This window comes from Trachurus japonicus, chromosome 10 (assembly GCF_045865225.1).
Source record: "Trachurus japonicus isolate A0001 chromosome 10, Traja_1.0".
Classification (NCBI taxonomy): Eukaryota; Metazoa; Chordata; class Actinopteri; order Carangiformes; family Carangidae; genus Trachurus; species Trachurus japonicus.
The window spans coordinates 9,292,603-9,307,728 of NC_140916.1; the positions used below are offsets into that span (position 1 = coordinate 9,292,603).

Consider the following 15,126-nt stretch of genomic DNA (forward strand, 5'->3'; position numbering starts at 1 on the left):
TCTCGCGACGCTTTTTGGTGGAGGGAGAAGGTCTGTGTTTGACGTGACGTTATTTTTTTTGTCCTCAAATTAGCTCCTAGCAAGGGTGAGGCGGTAGAAGCCTAGTAGCAACCACTGCTAAACTGAAGTAACTTAACGTCCAAGATATTCAACATACGTTTATAAACCGTCTTTGGTAAAGTTAGGGTAGGTCTTTTTTATACAGTCTATGGGGTAGGTATCAAAACCGAAACTAATACAACTTTTATTTCTTGTTTGGAAGACCTAGCTAATTAAGATACAGTCAAATACAACGTTTCCTGCTAACATCAGCTAATAGAGCATATTACTGTATGTTTAGTTTGGGTTGCTGTATTTTGTGGTGGTCCATGGACAGGCGTTTGAATTATCTAAAAAGTTCAATGAGGGAAGGTGCCAGAGCATGTGACCAACACGTCATCGACGTGCAAAGCATCACGTGACCAATATTCCAACTGCAACAATATGTGCGTCACTGTGTTATCTGTCACAAATATAAACTATTAACTTATGTCTTATCATCTGTACTGACTTTCGTCGAGACTGGCAACATATTTAATGCTCTATTTTTCAGTAAATGTGAAAGCTTTCGTGATGTTTCCGGCCGATGGATCATTTCGAGGTTCCAGAGGAGCCTGTTTTGCCCAGATGCTCATGAAAAATCTGCCTGTGACATCAGACCTGACTGAACCATGCAAACCCCCACCTGTTCAGTCAACTGTGACTTATTCCAGCGAAGATGTTTTCGCACAGCAGAAGGAAAGCACAGTGAAAACTCGTGAGTCACCTAATGTGATTTGCTTAAATTTAAAACAGATGTAGGAATTACAGTGGTAGTTCATTTGATGTCTGATTGCAGTAATAATTTTCATAGTAAATTCATCCACTGTATGCACTATAAAATCTGTCTTTTTTCCTGTTTTTCTTCTCCCCATGTGAGCAGCCTATTGCAAGCCAAAAGTGTCTACCAAAGCATTGGTTGACAAATACATGCGGGGTGAGACGCACGCTGTGAGTTTACTCCACCAGCTAGCTCAGGTTTTGCAGTTCCGCCTGGAATTGAAGGAAACGGTGGCCACAGGTAAGGCTCCTCATCAACACTACTGTTGTTATTGTTGCTACACAAAGCCTGTTGAATAATTACACATGACGATTTGTGGATCCTGTGGTTTGCTGATGACTTATGACATCACTGAACTGATTCATTATCACAGTGATCAGATTTGTTTTTAGGATAAGTAAGGAGTTATTTTTCGTCTAATACTTATGTAAGTAGTTGTCCGGTCATTTTGTGAAAAGCACCTCACAAGTCCCTGAAGCCAAAGAGGACTGCTTCATTTATTGGTTTGTCCTTGTATCAACAAATTAATCAGTTTACTATCATAAAAGCCAACAAAAAGCAGCAAATTCTCCAAAGTGAAAGACATTTTCACACAAGGGGTGATGATAAATGTGCATCCATGAGTCGGATGATTTGGACTGAATCAATTTCTCCTCTCTTGTTTTCCCAGGGAACGTGCATGGTTTTATTTTCGCCTTTTGTGTGATAATTGATGGGGTCGAATACAAGACTGGCATGGGAATAACAAAGAAGGATGCTCGGCTCAAAGCGGGACAGCTTGCTCTGCAGGAGTTTTTGCCCACCCTGGATGGTAACACGTCTGTCATCCCTGACACATCAGGTTTGGATCTACAGTAATTGTATAAAAACTCCCTGGTATAATTCAAGACGAGTAATAAAATATTGAGGGGAAAAATTGCAGAAACAGTGACAACACAAGGTGGAAGACTGTATTCATGAGTATATTTGGTGTGACAAAATGTCATGTCTGTCTTTCCTAAGGTGTCCCACCGCCCCTACCAGTAAAGGAGGAGCCCTCAGTCTTGGACACCTATACTTCTAGAGCCATTCATGGTAAATCTCTTTTCTATATGGTCCTCTCATCTTGTCTTCATGTAAGATGACAATACAGTATCAGTGATGATTCACAGGTACAGAGGCAAGTTGCATTTCACTGTGCTTTACAGTTCACACTGAGACACATGCATGCATGAGGATAAACAGACTTAATTCGGTTGTCTTTTTTTATCATCTTTTTGCTGTTCAGAAAGGAAGACCTCCGTCAACCTCCAGATTCCCCACGCTGTCAGGGATCAGCTCACTAAACTGATTAGCAGCCACCTCGAGTTCTCTGCCTGTACAGGCACCACAGCAGCATTCATCATTCAGACATGTAAGTGAGCCCACAGAAGATAACATGCCCGAAAGCGCTGGTTTGCGAAAAATTGTACAGTACTGTAGATAATTTCATCTGACATTACCTTCATCAGTCTAGTAGCTGAATCAGTGTATTGCATAAGGTGACAAATGATTTGCACAGTTTAAAGCCATAAATATATCATCATCATCAGGCAAACAATTGTTACAAAACACTTTCCTTCTAACTTGAATATTGCGAGTAGATGTGTTTTAGCGTTTCATACTTAAATATCAGTAAAGAAGAAAACATAAAATATTATGTGAAAATGGGTAGATGTTAACCAATATCATTCATGTAGTAACTGGGTGTAAGAAAATATGCAGTACAGTCAGTACAATAACAGGAATGTTCACAGATAACCTTGTGGTGATGCAGTCTATCAAACAGGTGCATTGCTGCAGGCTAAGTGTGCCTCATTTACCGCTGTCTCTGACTCTCCTTAGCCAGCGGGTGTGAGGTGGTTGCTCTTGGCACCGGGAATTTCAACACAAAAGAGAGTGCCTCACCGTGTGGACGGATTGTGCACGATTCACACGCAGTTGTGACTGCAAGGAGATCTCTGATGAGGTTGGCTACATTTCATGTTATACCTTGAAACAAGTGCTCACTGAACAGTTTAAGAGACAACGAGGAGTTTTGGAAAAGCGATTTCCACACTACACTACATTTATGAGCGTAAAATTCTTTGACCGGCGCAAGACGGACTCATGTTTTCATTCATCAATAATTAAAATCAGAGGTTCGAAGACGATCACATACCGTCGTAGTTCCGACCATAAACGGCAATTCGGCTGCGTTATTCTCATGACTCTCCGCGAAACCGAAAGTAAGGAAACGCTGGTCGGCTCGACCAGCATTATCACCACCACTAATAATAACAAAATAACGATAGAGACAAAACAATATATTTATCGAAAATGGGCCCATTAACAAGTGTGGGTAGCGGAGATTCATCCACATTAACGTGAGACTTTTTTTATAACCAAATAGAAACTCCTCGTTGTCCCTTGAAGGTGATAAAAGGGTGATTAAAAAGGTGATTAAAGCAAATCAAAGACAGCAACATCAGTTTTTAAAATCCAGATTTGCGATGTGATAATACATTCATACATCTTTTTTTTTTTTTTTTTTCTCATGTATTTTTATTGGGCATTTATAATACAAACATACAAACATAATAAATACAGAACACGTGAACAAAGACAGCAGAAACAGAACATGACAGGTTGACAAAAAAAATTAAAATAAAATAAAACCCACCCCCCACCCATTGGAGAAGACCCGCATGGAAAATATCACGAGAACCCTGCTAGCATAGAAGACCGAATATTAAGATGGGTTCGTATTAGCAAGGTACTGTATAAGAGGTTGCCAAGTTGCGTCAAAATGTTGGAGTCTGTCTTTCAGGACATATCTTATTCTTTCCAGATGGAGTGTATTAGTTAATTCCTCTAACCACATCTTAGATGTCGGTGCTTTTTCACTCTTCCATAATAAAAGAATATTTTTTATTTTTATTTTTTTTATAAGACCATATGAAATAAAGCATTGTTGTGCTTTGCTTAATTTTTTAAAGGTTTCAGACACCCCGAGAATAATAAGTAAGGGTTCTGGCTTTATCACAAACCTCATAACCTTGGACATTATATCAAAAACACCAGCCCAGAAAGAGTAAATTTTGGGGCTTACATTCATACATTCTAAAAGCTTTTTCACTTTCTGTGTATGACCTGAAGTCATTGAAAGTGCTGAATTAACCGAGTTCACGCATGGCTCCACACATGGTGATTAAACACCACTTCTAACACCTTCAAGCTGAGAAGTTTGTAAAATGTGGTCACACAGATGACACATTTGTTGTACACCCGCCTCATGCCAGTTCGGTAAGTATGTGTACGTGTACCTTTGTAGACCACAGTAGCTTGAAAATTTTCTGTGAGAATTTTCTATGTGACTCGGGTGCATTTCCTGTTTTGTTGCGCAATGATGCTCTGAAATCACACATTTATGTTTCCTTGTCAAACTGTCATATTTACAAGTTTGAAATTGGTAGTCAAGCCTGGTTATTGTTATTAACTTGTCAAAAGAGACCTGTATGTGTCATATTCAAGTCAAATTACAAAAAATGAATACAGTGACTCTCAAGAAAATCTGTAAAATCACATCTTACAGAAATTTCCTTTCGGTTTTTATTTAGCACTGGTGTACAAGTTTGAAATTGAAAGCAGCTTCTACTCAAATGCCATCTCTTAAACAAGCTTTTATAGAATTCCTGGATTATTCACGGACACTTTAATGGCACTTGTGCACTGTTTCAGAGGTCCCATCATGATGATCCATTCTCATACTGTGTTGTTAGGTTCCTGTATCGGCACCTGCTGATGTTCTTCAGTAAAACAACCAATCTGACGGAGAAGTCGATCTTCCAGCAGAACAGCAGCAGCGGCCTCCTCACCCTGAAGAGTGGCGTCACCCTTCACCTTTATGTCAGTCAGCTGCCAAAGGGTGCTGCTCAGGTTCCTCCCAAGATGTAAGTGTTTGATTATCAGCCTCATCCTTTGGAGACTCTCACTGCTTCTCACCTAATCGCTATGAGACGTTGGCGATCAAAGTTTTAAGTCTTGATTAAGGGAGGAGTTAAGGCACCCAAGTATTGGTCGTGATATTGTAATAGTCAGTGAAACGCTTCACTTTTGCAGCCGATATTGACAATGACATATAAGTCACATAGACTGGAAAGTAAATCCTTCCTCAAACTTGCTCTGTGGTTGTTTTGCACTCGGCACTGTGAAGCTGCTGCTGGGAGCACAAAGCCTCTCGTAACAGCCATATAAATGCCAAGTCTGTGTAAAGTTGAATGAGAACTGTTTGGGGAATGAAAAGATGACATAACCCCCGCTGTGGATTTTATTCTCAGGCGCCTGAACCCAAAGTCTATTTTGTCATGGCAAGTCAACAACGAGATCAGCCTTCACCTGTCAGTGGAGGGCAAGGTAATGCACTGTTACATTCTCCCATCAGTTGGGTTTTTAATCTGCAGTATGCAACTTTTAACATCTCTATGAGGGCGATATGAGGAAAAATTCTATTAGGCAATTTTTTTTAAATATTAGCCGATATTGATATATATCACGGTATAACTCAAATGACTATTTTTGTCAAGCTTAAATGTTCCCTTATACTTATAAGTGAGTTTTGAAGCTATAGCTCTGCTCTGACGTGAACAGAAGAACTGCGGCCTGTTTGTTGTTGTTTGTTGTCCATTATGAAAGTTTAGCGTTACTTGTCACATACGCAGCACGCGTCTTTTCACGGTCAGTCGTCCGAGTTCTCCTTCACATTTTCTGTCGAGGCAAAATTCACACTTTTTTTTTTGTATTGTCTGTTTACATGGATGAATGAAACCTGGATGAATGAAACCTATCAACTTTCTATCAAACACATCTCATATTTCTGTTGAGAAAAAGTTATTTCACCATATACAGTATATCGTCATCGTTTTATCAGCCAGCCTTACTACCACTGCATAACTACAAATTGATTTTTCATTTCTATACCGCTTATCCTGCACTAGGGTCACGGGTGAGCTGGAGCCTATCTGAGCTGACTTTGGGCGAGCGGCGGGGTACACCCTGGACAGGTCGCCAGTCTATCGCAGGGCCAAATTGATTTGTCGTTGTTTTTTTCTATAGGTGTTCTCAGTCTTCTCCTCAAGCTTTAATCACTCTGCCTGCAAGATGGTCAGCATATCGGCCACTGACAAGATCACTCAGTGGCAGGTGCTAGGATACCAGGGAGCCCTGCTCAGCCACTTCATCGAGCCTATTTATGTTCAAGGCATCCTCATAGGCAAGTGAACCAGGGAAACCTTTGTTTTTTCTCCACAGTGTATGTAGATTCTGTGCAAGTATATGGTCCGAAATGCTTGAGTACAGTAACCACTAAATGCTGGATTACAGTAATGTGTCAATATATCAAATGGGTTTGTCTGGGAATGTATTAAGTTGGTTGCTTTATTTTGGTACTTTGCTGTAGATCAGACTTTTAAAAAGGAACCAAATGAGATATTTTTTAAGATTTAATATAGAAAGTAGGCAGGCTCAGCCTCTGTCAGCTGTGAAGGACCTGTCACATGTCAATAAAGTATTTTCCTTTTTTTAAAAAAAGAAAAAAGGAAGGAAGGAGGTAGAAAAGGTCCAGAAGATAAAAAGATTGTTTTATAACATTGTGAAAGTAGTTGACACTTTGAAAAGATAATGGGCCGCCTCACTCATCGAACACACTACACCTGAATGAATTTCCAGACAGTGTGTCAGATCTTGCAAGGGTTGCCTCAGAAATTATGCAACTGGTGACTTGAGGTTTTCAGCACAATAAAATTGGCAATTGGGCAACACTGAATGAAGTCAGTTGCAGTTCGTTGTTCATAAAGAAAAGTGTGCATCTAGCCAAAAAATCCCCAACATTAAAAAGAAAGAAAAAACATGTGTGAAAATATCCTACTCAAGTTTCCAAGTCAGGTTTTTACAAAAGACAATGGCATTGTTTAATTTTCCATCTGACACTGTCCTCTTCTCATAATCATAATGAGTATATGACCCACATTTGCCCAATCTATGAGAGGGAAACTCCAAAATTAGTTGTAATGGATGCTTGTGAAAATGTACACCTTGTTGTTTAAACAAGCATATAATGGAAAAATAATAATCAACATCAATTGGTTGTAAAGAGCATGATGCAGGTTGTGACTGAATTTATTCGTTAGTCAAGACGCAGGGTTTCCGCTACATGTAAATGATCGTGGCGCACCGCCACGGCAAAATAAAAGCCGCCACACCTTCAGAATGATGATTTTTTTTATTTTTTATGTTAAAACAATGTAAAGCAGGTTTTCCACTAGGGGTTGCACAGACTAGTCCCCTGCTCCACAATGACGTTTTGAGCTTGACGTCGACTAGTCGCTGATCATGTAACAGTAGGCTACAAGAGTAGCGGCTTGAAACAACAGCTGAGTGCGCTGAATGAAAAAAGTACGAGCGCCGTCAAGCTGGATAGAACGATATCGTACCAGACAGGAAGTCGGGCACAGAAAAGGCGAGAGAATCCGGTCAATTTTCAAAATAAAATAAATGATGATTAAGTTTGCTTGTCCGTCTATAAATATTTGTCAGTTGCGTCTGCACACAAGACACACATCCATAGGCTACATACAGCGCTAGAGCTAGGGCTGCCGGCAATTAAAAAAAAAAAAAAAAACAACTCTGCTCATATCGACAGCTTTACGTCGCGCACAACAACAACAGCAGCAACCAACCAGGAAAAACTAAAACTGTGAGTGAAACTGTGACTGAGCAGGACTGTGATGGTGACGAGGCCTGTGTGTCGTTTTCCTAGCTAATTGTTTAATGAACAGTAGCTACAGTATTTTCTTTTGCACCTGTGTTACAAAAAACCAAACTGATTTACAGTTTGTTGTTTATAAAGCTGCTGTTCTGTGGACTAATTTCTGTGCGTGAGCTGTCAGTCAGTGAATACAGATTGTTGCAGAGCATTTCCCTCCTCCTGGGATTTTAGTTATGATGGGAAAAATATGAATGATGTCATCAGCGACTAGTCGACGATCCGGTCTCGCGCGCACCCCCCGCACCCCCCGTCGATCAGACCACCCTCGCCGCCACTCTTTAAAAAAATCCTGGAGGAAACACTGAGACGTTAAAGCATTTGATGATATTTATTGACGATGACAAGCCCATAGAATATTTTTTTCATGTCCAAAATGTGTAAATGATCAAACCCTTGCAGGTGATTCTTGCGGCGGTGACATTCGCAGCATGGAGTTTTCTGTGAGCCAGCGTGTAGATGGGATCACAGCCGAGCTGCCCATGTTCTACTGCATGGTGAGGCCCCAGATCGGAATGGTGCCTTCAGTGGCTTCATACAGCACCAACAGCGGCCTGGTGACCCACGGTATCAACTGGAGCGAAGGAGACAGCTCCATAGAGGTTGTCGACGGCCTGGAGGGCAAGACCATAGAGGAGTAAGGATCACTTTATTAGAAGTTTGCAGTACAGTCATGTGTAACATGTCTTGTGCCACCACCAAATTATGCTTGAGAGTTGAAAGTAGGGATGGGCATGATTAATCGATGATCGATTATTGATCGTTAAGAATTTTATCGATCACGGAAAATTTTTATCGATTTATTATAAGGGATCATGTAGAGAGCAGAAGTTGTCATGGAGAAATAAACCCCGGTTTTATTTTTTCATAACAACCAATAAACTCTATATAGCTAATCATTATTATACAGGCCTATTGTTATTATTACATGGTGTAAGAGTGAAATAATTAATTAAATATGACGGGACGTGCCTGTGCCGTGGACTCGGTGCAACAGAGACGTGAGCTGTGACACCGCGGCTCCGCCCGCTCTGATCATTCAGGTTTGGTTTTCAGCAGCGCTGTGGAAGGAGCCTCCACTCCTTCTGTAAGTTACAAGCTACAAGTCATTTATCTAACATCATAATTAGTCCGAAGCTGTTTAACGACGGTCAAAGTGAAACTTAAGGTAAATATCCTGCATAGTTTGTTTCTCTTTTCTGTGCTGCTGTGATCAGAGCACCGCTCCGCCATGTGTTGGCTACAGAAATAATAATAAAACGCACGCTTTCACATTTTTTTTTGTACAAGTGCAGCCAAACACGAGGCTGAAGAGAAAGGGACAGCAGAGCTGCTCTGACAGCTCAGCTGCAGGTGAGCCAGGCAGTGCAACGATCCTTTTTTTTTTTTTTACTGTAAATGCTGGCACCGGCACTGTCCCAACAAGTGAAGCACAAGCACACAGATGTCCGTGTACGTTGTTGTCTGACCTTCTTCCTTCACGGGGACTGCCCTGGATTACTGGCACAGGCCATAGCAGCACGCATTCTGTTTTTAATTATGAATATGAATATTAATATTAACGATTAATCAATAATTGATAGTTAATTTTCCCGACGATCAATCAAAAAGATTTCTTCAAATGCCCATCCCTAGTTGAAAGGCACCACAAACCACGACAGAACGGCAACAGTTGGGTTGCAAATATTCAAAATTCAGAAATCACGAATATCATTTGGCATTTTTCTGTTGATCACAGTATTTTTATTAGTATTATTATAGAAACAAATGATGGATACAGAACCAACGCCACCTGGAAATTTAATTTCTTTGACAGGTTTACGGCACTAAAGGGAGAAATTAACAAAATTGACTCTTCCCTCCTACCGTTACTTAGGATGTTCTTGATACATTCATGCTTTTCACCTCTTGGTCATGGTTTTTCATGTCCACTGAGTGTGTCAGAAAGAGACTTCATGTGGATTTTGATGTTTGTGGACTTCTTTGTAATTTTTATCATCAGTTCTGAGAATTTCCCCTGTTTTTGTACATGTTGATGGTGACACATCAATGCAGAAAACCACACCAGAGCAATTCATTGTCTGTGAAGGCTGTGACAAAGCCAAACAGGAATGCAGCCAGGATCCCAGTTCCTCCCCAGCTCTGTATGTACTTCTCCGCTGTTTCATCTGTGTTTACATCTTTACTTGCTGTAGATCTCCCTTTAAGAGCGGCCCTGCTCTGGCAAGCCGTCTATGCAAAGCGGCAATGTTGCACCGCTTCAAGCTGGTGGCCAAAGAAGCCCAGAGGCAGGACCTGCTGTCCACAAGCTCCTACAGAGAGGCCAAGGTAACCTCAGCAGCCCCTCCACACCTTTGTGTAATGTTTACCAAAGTAACACTTACATCACAGGATAACCGAACAGTCTCTGTCCTACTTTTACAATTTAATTGTTTCAATTGCTAGACATTAGTCTTAAGATGAGGCAACACATCTTACTTTAAAGGCAGGGTTGGAGATCCTATTCTGGAGCATTTTTTACTAAATAGTTTGAAATCCTCTTTTATGTTTATGTTGATGTGAGTTGCGACAACTCAAGGGGTTTATCCTGCTGATAATAAACAACTTAAACTTAAACAACAACTCTGATTGCGACCAATTAATTAAAGCAGAAGTAAGCGGAATGTTTGTGTTAATATAAGTCTTAAATAGATAAATCTTCCGACAGCAATCACTTATATAGAGTGTTTGGTCTGAAACACGGGTCTGTCAGTCACTCTGCTCTGCTGTAAGCCGAGGAGAAAACTTTCCTTGTATCCTACAACCTTTATCCAATGAGGAGAGAGAACAGCATAAAGGGGCAGTCCTCTCTGTGTGTGCAGCCAAGGGATGCGCGTGAATGTGGTGATGTAGGGACGAGGGCGGGGACTGCTAACTCCATCAGCTGACAAAAAGTTAGCCAAAACGACCGGATCGCTTACTTCTGCTTTAAATGCTTTTTCACAAAAATGGAAAAAGTCAGTGACCCGGGGAACAGACAAGCCTGTAAAAACATAATTCAGTCATTTTGAATGTCACGTTAAAGTCAATTGGATCGTGATGTGTCAAACTGCCGTCTCTGTCCCTCTCTCCTTCCTCTGCGCGTACCGCTCTTCGTCCACGATCAGAGTCGTCATCATGAGTTACAATACAGACAAGACAACACCAGTAATCCAATGTACCACACTCCAGTCTGGAAGGTGGTGATGTAGCTCTGAGCTGGATGTTGGGTGATTTTATTATGATGTCAGGTGTTTTCTTTCACGTGAATGAGACATGAGAAAGAGCTGGAGGAAAGTTAGCGATGCTGCGCGGTGACACGCGACAGTATCGCAGAAAGCCGCATCGCTCACATTGGGATTTCATTGGGTGGTGCCATGAGGGGGATACCTTCACAGCTTCACCTTGATGTGAACCCAACACAGAACAAGAGTTGCGTGTTCTGAGCTCCGGAGGCGTGACTCCAGAGAGAAGTCTGAGGCAAGGGGCTTGGACTCCTGACTTGTGTATTTTCAAAATGTGGCCTGCTTGAACCGTTTTTCCAGGATCTCCAACCCTACCTTTAAGTGAGCATCAGTCAGTTTTTGCAGTGCCTCTTTTATCCAAACGTTACTACATCATTTCACAGTTGTGTATTTAGTGTAGGAAGGACTGCAGTTAAACTAAATTATTCTTTTATCATCTTGTCCCTGCAGAAGATGGCGAAACCGTACCAGGAGGCTAAGAGCGTGCTGAGGGCGTACCTGTTGCAGCGCGGCTTTGGTACCTGGCCGGTCAAGCTTTCGGTTAGTGATAACTTCAGTATGTGAGTGAAATCACATTATCACTGCGAAGAAATACATTCAGGACTTGAATATTTAAAGATGTTGTGTTTGCAAGAAGGACTCGCTGCTATGGGACATCACCATGCTAATTAGAAGATTTTTTTTTGTGTGGTTTCTCAAGTACTTAAAGGCTATCTCTGGTCATGTTTAAAGAGAGCAGTTACAATTTCTGTTCCAAGTATTTCTCAATATTTCAGCTTAATTGAGTTGATGCGTTAAAGTCAAGTACATATTACTGTATATACTAGACTACTATACTATAGTTTGTAGTAGTGTATCTAATTAACATGTGTTATTAACATAGTTTTACTGTTTAAGAATAGTATTTTGGGCTATTGTGTAATGAAAATGACCATGACCACCTACCTGTTAAGTTTCATCCACATGGACATTGAGAAGTTCTGAAGTATGACAAGTAAGTTATGTTGATTGTTACATAAAAGACCTGAGTTTTGTCTCCACAAAGTTAACGTGTGTGTTCATCACTTGGGGACAACTTTTTTTTTTCACATTCAACTGTTTGACGGACCACTTGATAAGTGGTATAAAAGAGTATAAAAATCATTATATGCTGTGAACCAAGAAATACCAAACCAAGTTGTTAAATCCCAACATCCACCAGAAACTACAGATAATGACATTTTTGATAACAAAACATTTGTATAAAACAAACTCCTTATGTCTTAGTTTGGCTTGGATTGAATGTCTTGTAGTTACCTACATTGTAAGCAATAACAATTATCTTAAACATACTTGATCTCTTTTAACATTTATCATGTCATATTACTAACCATTTGATGATGATGATGATGATGATGATGATGATGATGATGAAATTCTTTATTCAGTCACATCACATAATAGTTACAAACATTTCATAATAGCTACAAACATTATCAACAAGGTAGTGACTGAGAAGGCACAGGCAGAAGCGTAATGCTTATATTAATGCCTGTCCTAGACACCGAATTAAGCTACCCAGCATTCTTACAATATGAAAAACAAACAACCATACATAAAAGCAAAACTAAACCAGAAAAAGATTGAAACCAATAAGGTTAACAGTATAGTAGTAAAGTAAATTAAATATCAGAGAAAAAAGAAAACGGGAAAAACAAACATTAACATTTGTAGCCTTCAAAAATTGCCCTGCATGCCATTTATGCAGTTTAATCTACAATTTACGAAATGTTGACATTGCAGTGAATCAGTAGTTTGGAGGTGCGGAAGCAGCACTTTGGCTGTAACCATAGGGTCTTAGAAATACCTTAAATGCTATATATATTTTTCCATATTTTAAAAAGATAAACTATGCAGGATCTTCTTAAAAACAATGTACAGATTCATATGTGTGTGATCTCATTCAGTTGTCACTTATAACCCAGTGCAAGTTTATTTTTCTGCAGATACTGAGCTGTCTGCCTTTGATTTCTTACTTCTCTTCCTATTTTGCTGTGTTTGAGATGTTTCTGGGCTGCAGTATTTGAACGGTGAATGTGTAGCTTATAACAGCACCGGTGACATCTATACAGTTAGAAGACAATGAGCAGCTTTGAATTGACATAAACAGTGAGGCACAACACCAAGTGGACCAAGAGGAGTTAATCTGGTTTTTGGTTTGTTCGCTGGCGTTTTGTTCATCTTAGGTGCTGGCAGTTAGCATAGCTGTTATTATAGAAGATGACTATGAAGATTTTTTGGCATTTTCATGTGAACAAGCTGTTTATTCAGATTTATACTGTAAAAACATGTTTTATGTGAAGATCTGGCTGGTTGTGACTGGATTAAAACATGTGGACGACCCCATGTTGATGCAAAATGTTGATCTGCCCTCAGCCTGTTATTACATACACACATACAGGAAATGCTTTGGTTTCCTGTGTGCGACGCAGCATTATCATTTTTACTCTAAGGGTTGAGCGGTCTTGTGAATGGAGTGGCATGTCTACTTCCTACTGGTTTGCTCAATAGAAGGAATTTCCAGTGCATTCAGGAAACGTGTGGCCAAGGATCAAGACTTACAGTTGTACGTACAGCTCCAGGTTTTATACTTGTATGTTATGACTTTTGCACAATATGCAGTGCAGATTGTGAGGGTGTAATGCAATGCACAAAAACCTGATAACATCTCACTATATTTAATTTTATGTCAGTATAGAAATGCACAGACAGGATTAAATGCAGATTTATTTTGTTAAAAGAGGATATACTTTGACAAGTTATGTTTCAGCCTAGAGTTGATGTCTGGTTCTGTTGTATTTTGCTTTTGATTCTGTTGAGGAAACATGTTAATCTCCCAACTGTCTGTAAACGATTATGCATTGGGAAATGTTGGAAAACACATTATGTTGTCTTGATGCACGTTTTAAATTCCCTCTCAGCAAGGCGCTGTTTGTAAATTGCCCTCCTTCCTGCTGCAGCCGGTACCTATTATTATCTCTGTGGTTTTTTTCAGTCAGCAGAAAAAAATTTGATTAGCAGGACTAGTTACTAATATCTGGTTTGTATAGAGATACTCTCTTCTGACAGTCAGTTTTTAAGACACCATTAATGTTACATTGTGTGTGTGTGTGTGTGTGTGTGTGTGTGTGTGTGTGTGTGTGTGTGTGTGTGTGGTGTGTGTGTGTGTGTGTGTGTGTGTGTGTGTGTGTGTGTGTGTGTGTGTGTGTGGTGTGTGTGTGTGTGTGTGTGTGTGTGTGTGTGTGTGTGTGTGTGTGTGTGTGTGTGTGTGTGTGTGTGTCTACCATCTTTTTTTTTTTTTTACCTTGGCTAAGTCTGAATGTTGTATGGCTAATAAAATGCTTTTGCATGATCTTTATTCTATAGACCTACTCTTTATCTTGTTATTGGTGTTAATGTTGGTATTTTTTTTTTGTTTTCTGTAGGGTTTACGTAGGTGAGGTTGGACTTCAGTTCTCCCGAACAGAAGCAGATTCATATAGCGCAAAACGTATGAGCCCAAGGTTTTTCTTTCTTTCTTTCTTAGCCTTACTCACTGAGGTGATACTAGCAGGTATAGAGATAAACAGGATATGCAACTCTCTTGATGTGGTTAAGCAGTGAAAACATATGAGCCCTAAGCTCTGAGAGTCTATAGCACCAATGCTGTGGTGCTGTGCAGGAGGATGTGAAATATATTCTACTTTCTTGTAAATCATGTCCAGATAAAAAACAAAACAAAAAAAACATTGGCCCCCAAGTGGCTTTTAATTTAAATATTGACAACAATCAAGTGACACAAGCGCACCAAATGGCTTATTCCGTGATATTGGTGATGGGCAAACCAACCTTACAGTACATGTGGAATATGGAAAGATCCTATTTTAAAATAACAGAAATGAATTATAGGAGAGCAGCGTAAACCAACTTAATGTAACAGTCTTAAGTGTTTATGTCAGGGCCACTATTTTCAGTTATTTCATACACTATCAGAATAACACAGCCCTGCCAACCGTTACTATGGAGAAGCAGATGTAAAGGGAAGTAAAGGTATGAGACTTTGCAAACTATATCGTTCCCCTAACCTTAACTAAATTGACTTGGATGACTAAATCTAAACAAAATTTAACCTCAGAGGTGGATAGCTGGATGGATAGCTTTATTTT

The 15,126-nt window shown here is 40.0% G+C and overlaps 1 protein-coding gene across 1 annotated transcript; it reads left to right on the forward strand.

Annotated features, from left to right (window-relative positions):
• Window positions 1-599: 599 nt before the first annotated feature.
• adad1 (adenosine deaminase domain containing 1 (testis-specific)) lies at window positions 600-11,975 on the forward strand. Its single transcript, XM_085788692.1, has 12 exons — window positions 600-796; window positions 959-1,099; window positions 1,530-1,700; window positions 1,862-1,933; window positions 2,127-2,252; window positions 2,723-2,846; window positions 4,639-4,809; window positions 5,197-5,272; window positions 5,972-6,128; window positions 8,082-8,316; window positions 9,875-10,007; window positions 11,393-11,975. The coding sequence occupies exons 1-12, from the start codon at window positions 613-615 to the stop codon at window positions 11,504-11,506; spliced, it is 1,704 nt and encodes a 567-aa protein (XP_085644818.1). The 5' UTR covers window positions 600-612; the 3' UTR covers window positions 11,507-11,975.
• Window positions 11,976-15,126: the final 3,151 nt, after the last annotated feature.

Excerpts from the sequence above, each read along its gene's own strand:
- adad1 (XM_085788692.1), top strand. The coding sequence starts at position 613 with ATGTTTCCGGCCGATGGATCATTTCGAGGTTCCAGAGGAGCCTGTTTT. Across the intron at positions 8,317-9,874 it reads GAGGGCAAGACCATAGAGGA|ATCTCCCTTTAAGAGCGGCC; the intron begins GTAAGGATCACT and ends TACTTGCTGTAG. Across the intron at positions 10,008-11,392 it reads GCTCCTACAGAGAGGCCAAG|AAGATGGCGAAACCGTACCA; the intron begins GTAACCTCAGCA and ends TTGTCCCTGCAG.